Source organism: Scatophagus argus, chromosome 3 (genome assembly GCF_020382885.2).
Source record: "Scatophagus argus isolate fScaArg1 chromosome 3, fScaArg1.pri, whole genome shotgun sequence".
Taxonomy (NCBI): Eukaryota; Metazoa; Chordata; class Actinopteri; family Scatophagidae; genus Scatophagus; species Scatophagus argus.
In genome coordinates this window covers 27917517-27930638 of record NC_058495.1, presented here as the reverse complement: position 1 = coordinate 27930638, position 13122 = coordinate 27917517, and the positions used below count along the sequence as shown (strand labels likewise).

Sequence of the window (13122 nt, the reverse complement as noted above, 5' to 3'; positions counted from 1 at the left end):
TGTCTCAGGTTTGAGTTACCTTCCTCACTGAAACGCTTAAGCCAGAGTTTCCCTCATTTCACGCTTAACCTACTCAGAGTTTTCACTAAACCTGCTTTCTGAAATGGGCCCCTGGTTGTTGTTGCTGGTGTTGTTGTCGTTGGAACACAGAGCTGAGAGCACAGAGCATCTTGTGAGCAGTAGGACTTCAGCTCTGATGTGTCTAATCAACTGGTAAAAACCCTGTGATGTAACCTTTTTTGCATCAAACTTTATTTACGTTTTTGGTCTTAATTCATGTCACCTTTTTCAATATCATTTTTCTTTTCATTTTTATTCTTTGTTTGGAGGGCTGTTGACATAATGTTAATAAGAATAACCTATCATCAGCCGTTAACACTCTTCACTTTTGTTTTGGACCTTTTTAGTTTTGTTCATCACCGCTCTCATCTGCACACACACACACTCTGGTTCCTGGTTTTCCCTCCTCCACCTGATGGGGAAATCACTAATGTGTGTGTATTTTCTTTGTGTTTTGTCACCTGCTCAGGTGTTTGCAGTCTGAAAGACTGGGAAATCCCCAGGTTACGTGCAGTTTCATTAAAATCTAAAGATATAGAAAGATATTTACATCCCTCTATTTGTTCACTGTATCTCCACTTCCTGTGTCTACTGGTTGTGACTCTTGTTTCCTTGTTTTAATTTACAAAAAGATAAAATTATTCAGTAATTCTCATGAAAAAAGAAAAACGAGTACAGAAAATAAGCAGACTTCTTTTTTAAACTTCACTGTTCTGTTAATCACGCCAGGACATTACATTTCTGCTGGTTCAGAATTTATTTTATTGGTCTGATTTAATGGGCAGAAAGTTCAGTCAGAATAATGAATTATGCACACCAGAACTTATTTCATCAAGCTGCTCACAGAACAGTGAAAACATCAATGATGAAACAGGGTTAGAAAATGAAAACACGAGTAATGTTGGAAACCCTGGAGACAGAGCGAGGGCGGCAAAACCCAAAGGGAGGAACTTTTTACAGAAAGATGTCGTCACTCTAAGAATTTCCCTGAAGCAGCACAACAGCCTGCGGGCAACCAGCTTCCCTTTTACAGAAACAGAAGTGAAGGCTGCGTGACCTCATTTTCATTTTGTATTTTAAATACAGATTTCGATGTATTTCCTGTAACTTCTGTGTTGGGACACGGCTCGTTATAAAGAGACATTATGAGCTTGTTATCACGTAGTTAATGAAGACAAACAACAGCAGATATCAGCTGCACCACAACCCCTTTTCTACTGTACGTTAAATCTACGCTGCGTCCCTGTGGACCCCTATGGGTTGACGTACTGGACGTCAGGGGGCGGAGCTAATGTGAGGGATTTTTGGGTTTTTTACCGTAAATAACGTAGAAGTTAGGGAGCGTGACGTCACGCTCGCCGGTGATTGGAGGACGGTTGGGGCAGAGTTAACACGTCTGAAATATAGAGCAGATCGATCCGCCGATCGTCAGTGAAGACGAGCAGTTGGCGGAGAGGAAAGATAAATACAGCGAGGGTGAAGGTGGACAGTTTCTCCACAATCCGGACGTCTGTTGGACTAAACTGGGAGTGGAAAAACTGCTTGAACGTACACTCATTACCGCACTGGTTCAGTTTGAAGCCTCAGCTTTGGAGCTAAAGTTCACCGAGCGGTTATTTTTTAAAAAACAAACTTTAACGCTAGCTGAAAGGACAGCCATGCTCAACCTGTGCCTCGTGTTGATTTTATCTGCCTCCGTCTTTTCAGAGTCGGTAAGTTGATTTGCTAACATTTCCCACGATGCCTTAATTCAAAGTACAAGTGTGAAAAGTTTTTCCCCCGTCAGCCTGGAAGCGCCAGCCAAAAGGCGCTGCTAGCTTAGCCTGAGAGGATTAGCCATTAACTCCTTTACTTTGGTCGAAGTGTCTGCAGTAACGTTTTAACGACTCGTGTTATCTCACGCGGCCGCGGGACAAGTTTGGTGTCGAACAGCGTTCATTCGTGAGCGTTCATGTTGTTAGCTTCATGGCTCCAGGCCAATGAGTGTGAGAGGGACACACTGGCAGCCTGTTTGTTATCCAGCATGGGGCCCATATGGGGGTAGCTGGCCAGTCAGTTTTCCTGCCTGTGATGATCCCTTCAGTGGGACATCTGGACTTCTGTTTATATGGGAATGACTGATGATGATCAGTAAGCCAAAGAAAGAGGCCACACATTTGATTTATTCTCCTGCCTGTTTATGAAGCGTGTGAATATCAGATCTCCGTGTTTTATTGTCTGTAGGAGACCGTCCTTAATGCAGAGAGTGTTTGGTTAACAATAGTGATGAAACCTGAGATGAGTTGTCGTTCTGGTTCAAAGTCATGGTGAGACGTTTATGTCCAGGAGTGAGTGGTGCTTCAGTGTTCGTGTCTGCCTCTCTGAAGACATTTTCAATGTATAACCTGATTTATCGGTTTACTTTACATTTTATCACCTCTTGTTCTCCAGCATTTTCTGATGCACGCAGTCTGACCGTCGTCTTTCAATCCAGACTTTGTTTCTGGTCATGTTATTCAGACACCTGAGAATATCATCACACAGGGAAGAATTCACCGTGTGTGTGAAAGATTATCAGGATTGTTGTTTTGAGCAATGAATGAATGATTTGGCTAAGGAGAAAATAATTTTCTGCAGTTTCTTCTTTTGTTTCCTGCTCCTCTGAAACATGACATCTGGTATGATCACAAAGAAACTCTGTGACATCATGGTGTGGAGTCTGTCAGCCTCATATTCTCCAACTTCTGAAGTCATTTCCGACTGTGTGTGCGCTGGCCACACACACACACACACACACCCTCCTCCCCCCAGTTAGCCCCGTTGGCCAGTACAAATGGTGTGACCAGCGGTCACAGCCTGACTTTCCAGTCGTTCCAGGATGGTGTGTGTTCGTCTTCAGTCACCTGCTTCACTGTGACGTACCGTGACATGAATCCTAGTCTGACTCCAGTGTTTCCAGCAGCGTTGCTGTCATGGCTCTGTTACAGTCTGTTACATTCCTCATCGCTCCTTCTTCTTGCTCCTCTTCCTCTTTCTTTGATTTCTCCTCTGGAATGTGACCTCAGTGACCTTGACCAGCCCTCTTGGGGATTTTGCACACTTGGAGGGATCTCAATAGGGCCCTAGGGCCTTTTCATAAGGGACACTGCTTTCCTCTGGTCGGGCCTGGCCTGGAAAGCCCTGCAGCTTTCCCACCAGACTGTGTTGTGTTTGTACTGTTTCTGCTCCCTAACTGAGCTGTTACCTCCAGATTTCGGCCTCTGTAGTCTCCGTCTCTGTGATCACACTGAGCGATGCCTCATTTTTGTTTCTTTCTCTTAATGGATACTTGGCCTCTGAGCTGCGACAATCCTCCCCTCCCTCCTTCCAGCCTTTTTTTTCTCTCTACCCACTGAGGTCATTGTTGGTATGTGGGTTTGGGGTTCCCAGCTAATCAATAACAATGTTCTGCTATCTGACAATAGTGCGTGCTCTGAATGCAGAAAATGGCTTTTTGGGAGCCACAGGCATGATTGGAATGTTTCTGTCCCTGGACTTGAGAAAGTTAGATGCCAGTAAAATTAGTCATTTTCTCTTTCTGGGAAGGTGTTGCTTCATTCATGGGCCACCATTTTGTTTCTTTCAGAAACACTGAGCTGTGGCCAGGCCGACACCTTGTGTAGTTTTATCGGTTTGTCCAAAACACACAAACAAAATCTGTTCTTCAAGCCTTTTTCCAGCAACCTCAGCATTTTCTGCCTTTTGTAAGACAACACAAGCACAGAGCAGCGGGTGAAGGGGAAAGACGAACAGCACTGTAACTTGTAGGAGCTTTGGGACCTAAACATCTTTTTATGGCCTTGAGTTCAGTTATTCAGTATCACACGTGTGGTGGTATGTGCTGTGGGTTATCAGGGTAAAAAAAGCCCCTTTGCTCCATGTTGCACCACCAAACCTCAGCTTGTGTGGTGGAGGAGTTGTGTTTGCTCTGTCTGGTTGGAATTTCACTGCTGTTAGCTCTGATCATTTGCACCAGAATGAACCTGGTTTTCTGAAGGAAGTGTTTTGTCTCTTCTGTCTGATGTGGTGCTGAAAAGAACTTGGGGAAGGAGGGAGCATGATAAATAGTATGACTGGGATGTAATAATGGCTCCTGCATTGCTGTCCGCTGGTCTATAAAATCCCTTTGGGCTGAGGAATGTTGGCACAGAGAGAGAGGGGAGGGTTTAGTCCTGACACCCGCCCCAGCCTCTACATGTTCTGATAGTCATAACGGGAACTATATGAATACATCCAGGGCAGAAGTCAAACATAAAGCCCCTCCTGTTCTGGTTGGATCACTTTTGAAGCCGCTGAGACCAGTAGGCCATCAAACTTTGTCCTCGACACACGTGTTCAGGTTTGTTGAGGGCTTCCGTTGCAAGCATCACCTTCTTTCTGGACCTGTTGATTAATCATCCCGGTTCTATGGGTGTTTATGTTGACACAGATTAAACTGAGCAGCAGCTGTTTTCTGCAACAGAATCAGAATTCCTTTATTTATTCCCGAAAAGAAATTCTTTAATGTAATAAAAACAGTAGAAAACAGTGAAGAAGGTCGGGAGCATCGGTAACAGGCTGCACATGTATTGACGCATGCGCACCGTGTAACTAACAGCCTGGGAAACGTGAAGCTTAACACGGCACCGCCACCCATGAAAGGAGAAGCTGCTGGGCTTTGTGGTGGACCAGAAAAAAATGCAGAACAGGGAATACGAGGAAACGTATCGGGGCGCCTGAAGGGAGGCTGTTTGATGTGGGTCCTGCTGTCCCGGGTCACCCATCATACTCAGACAGAGGCTTGTTTCAGGCCTGAAGCCAGACGCTGAGCAGCTGTCTGAGTATCACAGAGCTCCGCCCTACAACCAGCAAATCAAATACCCAATGATGTTGACTTGATGTCTCTGGCTGCGGTGTGACTGTACTGCGTCAACACAAAGAGACACAGAGTCTTTCATGTCACTATGGTGGGCTTGTTGTTGTGTTTTGTGACTTTAACAAGTCTCGCCTCATCACTTTCTTATAAAAGTCCGTAAATGGAGAGAATAATTGTTAGCTGTGTTGGCTCCAGTGTGGACTTGGATTCAACTCTCCCACTCTGCTATGTGTGTGTGTGTTTCTTTTAGTAATGAAGTGATCTAGCTGCTGTTACCTTCAGCAGGTTTGACTGTTGTCATACATGTTAACATATTTGGCTTGATGTTCTGAATCACACATTGCTGAAGCAGAATGTTGTTCAAACACAGGACCCAGTGCAGCATGTTTGGTTCAGGCTCTGTGCTGTAGAGAACACGGGAATGTGGTGGTTCGCTGACCACATGGAGACACGTTGCTCAACAGCAACACGCTTATCAGAATCAGAATTCCTTTATTTATCCCCGAAGGGAAATCTTTATCTGTGAAGGCAGTACGCTGACAATGAGAAGAACCACTCTCACAGTCAAATACAAGGCTACAGCTTGGAGATGTTAGTTTAGCATCAAGACTGGAAACACAGGGAAACTGCTAGCCTGGTTCTGTCAGGAGGTAACCACCGGTCAAACAGGAAGCAGCTGTTTTTACCTTCTTATTCATCCTAAACAACAGCAAATGACAACAAAGTCCAATGTTTTAATACTGAGGCACCTCGCAGTTTCCCCCATTCTCAGTCTTTATGCTAAGCTAACGTCTCCTGGCTGTAGCTTCATACTCACTGAGCAGACACACAGGTTGGTGTCAGGTGAGTGTGAGGGCTCGCTGCTGTGGTGGACAACCACGTCCTTGGCAAGTTGATCAGTACCTCAGGATTGTGTCAGACCGGTTCTTCATAATGTGATGACTTGTCTTCAGCTGATGTATTGTAGGTTGAAGAATAACCAACATGAAGGTGTCCGTTATCCAAGGCTGCCGTGTTAATGAGTGTCAGAAGATGGACTTGAGCTCTACTTTCCATGAAGCTAAAGTGAATGTTGCTTACTGATGTTAATTGGATAATGAACTCTAGGACACAGCAGTCTGTATGAATAAGTCAGCTGTTTACCATTCGTGCTTTTTTTTTTACTAAACAGTGAGTTGATTTGTGCTGGAAGGATGTTTCCTGTTTGGCATTTAAAGCTGATCTCTGAGCTGATAACTCCATTCTGACATTAGAGACGTTTGGCCTGCTGCGGGCGTCCAGCTTAGGCCAAGTGGACAGGAAGTGTACCAGGTTTTATTTCACTGAGTTGTGTTGGCGATGAAGATCATTTAGGGTGTGGTCTAACCTGCTGGTTGTTAACATCTGATCTGTGTGAGCCACACAGCCTGACAGGCTTGTGTGTGTGTGTGTGTGTGTGTGTGTGTCAACATGGCTCAGACTGTTTTACGTGCAGCTCAATGGTGTAAATCCTGCAGCTTCATGTCCCCAGCAGCAGGATGTGGATGAGGGGAAATGGAGAGAGTGAACTGAGGAGATGATGAGGAAGGGCTTTTCAGTCCAGCTTCCATTTTGCTGAAGTTGTATATGAGTATGAAATGAGGGAGAGGAGATGTTAGAAAACAGCAGTAATATTCCTTTTTTTGAAGGGGTCAAGAGACACAACAAAGGATCAGGAAGCACATTCCTGTGTGCTGGTGTTTCTTTCTGTCTTTTCATTTGCTGGCCCTCCTCCAGACCGCCGTGTGAATGGACCAGATGGCTCTGTGTGTGTCGGCAGATGGACGGATTGTTTCCCCGGTTTAAAGAAGGGAGGCTGCAGGAGGCTTATCCCTGGTTACCTTGGTCATTGATAGGCTGTTGAGAAGTCCGCTGCCATTGTTTGCTGTCAATTGAAGGGACAGACCCACAGGCTGGGTGGCGGACGTCTTGACAGACTGCCTTTCACTGAGTGTGGATAACTGGGAGAACTGGAAGCTTCCTGGGACGTCCATGCTGAGATAGGCAGGGTCAACAGGACGGGACAGGGTGAGTTAAATATTTTGAATTGAGCTGAAATGACTGGTTCATCCATCTCACCTGCAACTGTTTCACAAGGATGTTGGTGCCCAATGTTTCCTCGCTGGAGGTAAAGGTTTGATGTGAACTGCTGAAGCAGTTGTAGTTTTCATTCTGTCTCAGGCATCACCCTGTTTGCAGATGTATGAACGTAAACTTGTTAGCTTTCTGTGTGGCTGCTGGTTGTGTCGTTCTGTGGTGGTCATGTGGCCGACCGCCTCGCGCTGCAGCCTTGGAAGGACTTCACTTTGATACAGTGAGTCCACATGAGCTGAACTGGGAGACTTAGTTTAGCTAAGAGATGAGTCTCAGACTGAAGGTCATTACGGTCTTTGTCGTCATGTGACGGAAAAGATTGGGACAATAATAATTTCAGTGTTAAAACTAAGGTTTGATGAAACATTTGTACTGACTGGATCCTTCCTGAAGTACACAGTGGTGTACTCTAGGGCATAACTAGATTTGGTTTGGCTGTGATCCACATCCGGCTGCTGTCAGCTGGACCACACAAGGCAGAATAAATAAGACCAAAGTGGCTCAGAAGTGGCTTTCAAAATGGCTGACGCTTAATATGGTTGGGCAGCTGAACAGGCCCAGTTTGAAGAAGCTAGCAAAGGAAAAGCAGCTAAAGCTAGTGCCTGCAGCCTTTCCAGCCTTTCCTCAGTGTGAGCAGTGAAAAGCCCAAAGCAGTTACTGTGTGGAGAGAAGGTGAACAAAGGAATGTTCACTCAGAAATGTAATAAATGACCTCAGCGCAAAATAATAAGTGACATTTGTTTTGTTATGTGAATCTGTTGCACCTGCTTTTGTTTGAAGAAAACAAAAGAAAAGAAAAGCTGATTTTTTTTTTACCATTGTGTATTTATGTACATTTACTGTACGTGTACTGTACTGTACACACACACACACACACCCCGCTGTGTCCACGGGGTTGAGACGAGGGCAGAATTAGGTGTGTTCTGTGTTCTCACTCCTGTGTCCAGGGTTACATGGAAAACTGAAAGATTAAAGTAAACAAAATTAAAGAATGATCTGATTCATGCTCTGAGGAGGAGAATACCGACACAAATGAGTGACGCTCATCGTTGGTCAGTGTGGATTATTGACTTCACGCAGAACAAGCAAACTTCTCAAGGAAATGAGGCGGCAAGCTTGCGGTCATGCTGCTTTCAGAGGAGTCACGGTAAAATGGCCGCTGTGGTTTAAAGCTGCTGCACAGTCACAGCAGAGCGTGAAATGTCTTGTCAGACAAATGTCTTTCCTGTCTGATGGGATGAAGACAGACAGGAGCCGTCCTCCAGGTTTAGACACCAGGTGTTTCCATGTTGACCTGGTCTGTAGTGAAGATTCAGTTTCTGATTCTGACTCTTTGACTGGTCTGTATCTCAGGTGTGCGATTGGTGGAAACGACGTGTGAAGCTGCTGTGTTTATCATGTGTGGATGAAAAACTGCTGTTAAGCTTTTCTCACCTCACTTCACCTCCACACGATTAACCATGTGTGTTAATCCCATTCATGCTGCTCACTGAAACTGAGTGTCCTAATGTGATTAAAGCCTCGCTGCTGACTGGACTGCTTCTTGCTAACGACCGTAATCAGTTAATCTGACATTTTTAATTAGTGAAAGAGAAGCATGTCTGAGGTGTGGTCAGACTGCAGTTCGCCTGGTGATCGACTGCATCGCCTGCAGCGGCACCCAGCAGCAGAACCAATGAAAGACATGGGGGGGGAGGCTGAACTTTCTTCAGTTTCAGTGTCAGCAGTGACATTATTGGAGCCCTTTTATTCCTGAAACCAGTCCAGCACAAAGAGGTCACCTGGTCCTGTTCCACATTATGGAAACTGGTGCACATCCTCTGCCTGAGTCCTTCTAAGTCCTGCTCCGTCTCTGGTGTCCCAGCAGGTGAGGGAGACCGAGACATGGATGCCCATGAAGAGCACGCAGACTGCCGCCATGTTGACACACCATGACGGCCTGGAGTCATCAGGCTCCGACTTCGGCTTCACAGACGACGACGACAACGGCGACAGCGACAGCGATTACTACACGGACACGCTGTATGACGATGAAGACGAGTACGCCGAGTTCTCTGGATCGGGTGATGGAGGTCAGTCTTCACAAACACTTCAGGTGTTCTGTGTTCATATGAAACAAGTGAGATGAAATGAAAAATATTCTTCTTTCCACAGCAGCGACTGTGTCACCTGGCAGCGAGTCCAAGCCACCAGCGAAGGTGAGACGCTTCACTGTCCTTCACTGCGCTCTGTAACTCAGCTTTCTTTCTTCCTCTGGTATCGTGGGCCTTTTTGTTCTCTGATTCACTTTAAAGTCTTCGTAAAGTTACATCCTCATAAAGTTGTATTTGTGGGCTGGTAGACAGAAGCTTATGGTTGAGTTTATCTACTCACAGCTGGTTGCTTTTTTTAACTCCTCCTCTTCATCCTCAGCCTGATGTGAACCACAACAAGATCCCAGAGGTGGAGCGGCCAGTGAGGCCAACTGTCAACGAGGTGGACATTGTCCACAACAGTAACGAAATCCCTCTGCTGAGGAGTGAGACAGAGCCCAGCGAGGAGCACCCTTCCAACGTCCTCATGTCCCATGCCAGCGGAGACAGCATCTTCAACAAGACCGAGGTCCTTGCTGGTCAGTGGACGTGTTGGAGCTGGTTGTACTTGTCCGTCTCCTCATCCCTGTCACTCTTATACAAGTCTCAGGTCTCTCTCTAATCTGTCTCTTCCAGCTGTGATCACAGGCTGTGCTGTCGGCCTGATGTTCGCCATCCTCCTCATCCTCCTCCTCATCTACCGCATGAAGAAGAAGGACGAGGGCAGCTACGATTTGGGGAAGAAGCCCATCTACAAGAAAGCCCCCACCACAGAGATCTACGCGTAGACCCCGACCCCCTCCTCCACCAACACCAACACACACCTCACCTTAAACCCAGTCAGTGCCTCATCATCATACCTCCTCCTCCTCACATTTCTCCAGCTGAGTGAAGCTGGATCAACAGATCAGGAGAGAAGCCCCAACACCACCGTAGATTGACTGACTCCTGATGTACGCTAATGTCAAACAAATAAAAGGAACAGGAGGAGAGGACGATTTCAGCTGCGGTACACAGTGATAATTTTTGTCTTGTGGTTGTTATTTTGTCCCCGTGTCGAGAAAAACAACAGAACTTCCAGCTGAGGAGAGCGTTGGCCTCCTCTTCCTCGTCGTTTCTTACCTTCCAGTTAAAACACTAACACTGTGCAATGATGCCTGTCTCACTATGGTACAGTCCAGTTATTTATTTCCCTCTCTGTCATTCTCCTCAGCGTGTTTGTTGGACTGCAGCCTCCAAAATGACTTTTATGTGAACATTTTTATTAGATTTTTTAATACAGCTCCTTGTAATGCAGAGATTTCATTTTTTTCTATTAAAGATCCCGACACAATCGGAAAGAATTGAATTCATGTTGTTGAAATTCATTCTGATTGGAAACAGGACGCGTCCCTCTGATGGTCCCAACACTAGTCAAACCAGGGTCAAATCATTTTCACTGCACAAAGTGCTGGCTTACATAGTCCACTTTCCTTTAAACTTTCTGCCATGTTTCCTTTCTGGAGAAAGTCAGGTCTGCTACTGAGTGTTAGACAAGTGAGCGAAACTGAGGTGGGAAAAGAATTAGAAATCCTGTATGGACCAGATCACACACACACACACACACACACACACACAGTGTAGGCTTTCATGCCCAATAGGGACATTACATAGGGACATTGCTTTCATTTCCTGCAGACTTACTCAAACCAAAGCCATAACTTGCCTAACCCTAACCTTTACCCTGACCTTAACCTAAACTTCAAACTCAACCTCACCTTAAACCAAGTCTTCACCCTAAAAGTTAATCATTTCCCCATGGGGACTTGCATTTTGTCCCCATAAGGCAGGTGAGTTCCCACGTGTAGCTGTGGAAACAGGTTTTTGTCCCCATCATAAAAACATGTACACACAGACTCACCAACAAACGCTCAGCTCACACACGCGCACACACATTCACACTCAAACTACTCTCAGTCACACACACTCTCTCACACACACACACTCATAGACTTGTCCTCTGCTGGCTGTTTGCAGAGCACTTCAAAAGCCTGCGAGATGTTTCACCTCTGTAATAACATCTGCCGTGGCTGCAGGGTCTGTTTTTCTGTTATTACGGTGAACTCGACTGGAGTCGAACCAACATGCTCCTACAAGGTGACACACCTACATTCCACACACACAGAGCTCGGTCGAGTGTGACGGAACAACAACACCACAATGACTGCTGCTGACCCTCTTTTCATGCAAACATTTGTGCTTAAAGGAGCAGTCTGTGTTTTTTGGATGAGATGATGGATAACACGTTGATAACACGTTAAATATGAGGGTTCAGCCAGCAGCTGCTTAGCTTTGCCTGGCGTAGCACAGAGACTGGAAACAGATGGAAATGACTAGCTGTTGCAATCACTAATTACTGTTTCTTGGTTCTGACCAGCAGGGACTCCAGGGAGTTTCTGCTCCCAGCCAAGAATTTAACAAGATGTGAGGTGATAATTAGTGAGCTTCAGCTACATTTGGGTGGGACTGGGCAAGGTGTTTCCAGTCTTTGTGCTAAGCTAAGCTAACACAGTTTCCATTTGGCTATGAGAGAAAGATGTGGAACTGCTCCTTTAACTGCTGGTTTGTGACGTCACTGCACGGCTGACGACGGAGGCTGAGCTTTATCCTGTCGTCAAGCCTTTCCTGTTGATGGCTCTGGAAAATGCTAAGTATCTGTTCAGAGGAACAGAAGTTGTAGCTCTGATACGACAAATGTTGGTACTTCTTGTTGTTTCTTTGATGATGGTGTTGATGCATCCTCAATAAGCTACAGTTTGTTGTTCTGTTGTCATGTTGGGGTCCACAAGCACCCCAATATTCACTTAACTGAAGACAGACTGATCTAGTGCGGGTTTGTCTACAGCCATTAGACAGAACAATCTCCTTGTGGTCACACCCTGGCAACAAACCTACCAAATATTTAAATGCCAAATTGTTTCTGCTGTTGTCTATCTGTTTCCCAGCGGTAATGTTCCTGTCAGTTACTGTAAAGGAGAAAATGTTTTGATACTAACTCAGCTCCTCCTCACTGTGTGTTTTCCTCTAGTAGATTGACTTGTTCTCTTTTATTTTGTATTAATTTAACTGTCAAATTATTTTATTGCCTTCTTTCAGGTCGGGGTGTTTCCCCTTTGAAGCTGTTGTATATGTGATTTTCAAAGTTTTATATACACTAGTTTGAAATTTTCAGAGGCAAATAGTTTTGAAACTTTATTTTCTAAGAGTTTCTATTATCTTTTTAGACTTTGTTGCTTTTGTATTTATGTTGTTGATGTAGAAGGATTGCTTATATGGCTGGTGTGCTGATGAGCCATGCTGTCAGCAGCAGACCTGGATTCAGTACTGCATGGAGCCGTTTCAGTTTTTACATCACTTGAGCTTATGAATCCACCCTTCGTAACCAAGTGGAGCAAGAAACATTCGGTTCAAAGTCTTTACCTCCCAGGAAACAAAAGTTTAATCGAGAAGACACTGATGCTTGTGTATCAGTAGTCACAGTAGCTCTGAGTACATTAACTGGTTTGTCTGTGAGGGAGTGAAAACGCTGCATGTCCAGTAGTCGTGAGCTCCAGGTCTGCTCCGTGAGCGTGGCAGAGATGACGTATGTTCTGCTGCTTTATGTCACGTACACCACGTGTGAATCACCAGTGGGGTGGAGAAGCCAATGAATCATTGGTTTCTGCATGCAGGTTCTGATTTCTCATTGGAAATAAAGCTATTTTTATGCACATTAACATTTTAAAGTGCTGTCTTTTTCGCTTTTTGTCCTTCTGTTTCCTGAGTGAGACATTTATAGCCACTGAGTTTATCCTTATGGTCGTAGTTCGGGTCGATAAGTCAGCACCTGCAGTTAGCGTGCTAGCCAGTTTTGTACTACAGGAAACACGCCAGAGTTGTTGAGGTCAAAGAGCTGGCTATGGTGATTAAAATTAACAAAACAGACTCTGTAACCTATGTCTTGTCCTCACCATAAAAGACAGTCTT

At 45.3% G+C, this 13122-nt stretch overlaps 1 protein-coding gene across 3 annotated transcripts; it reads left to right on the top strand.

Moving 5' to 3' along the window:
* The first annotated feature begins 1422 nt into the window (after positions 1-1422).
* Positions 1423-12881, top strand: sdc4 (syndecan 4). Of its 3 annotated transcripts, none has more exons than XM_046385240.1 (5): positions 1423-1772; positions 8913-9117; positions 9200-9243; positions 9458-9656; positions 9754-12881. In XM_046385240.1, exons 1-5 carry the CDS (start codon positions 1719-1721, stop codon positions 9903-9905), a joined length of 654 nt encoding a protein of 217 aa, XP_046241196.1. In that variant the 5' UTR covers positions 1423-1718; the 3' UTR covers positions 9906-12881. The 3 variants fall into 3 exon arrangements, with proteins under 3 accessions (XP_046241196.1, XP_046241198.1, XP_046241195.1); XM_046385242.1 differs by having other exon boundaries at positions 8910-9117; positions 9203-9243; XM_046385239.1 differs by having other exon boundaries at positions 8910-9117.
* The last annotated feature ends 241 nt before the right edge of the window (positions 12882-13122 follow it).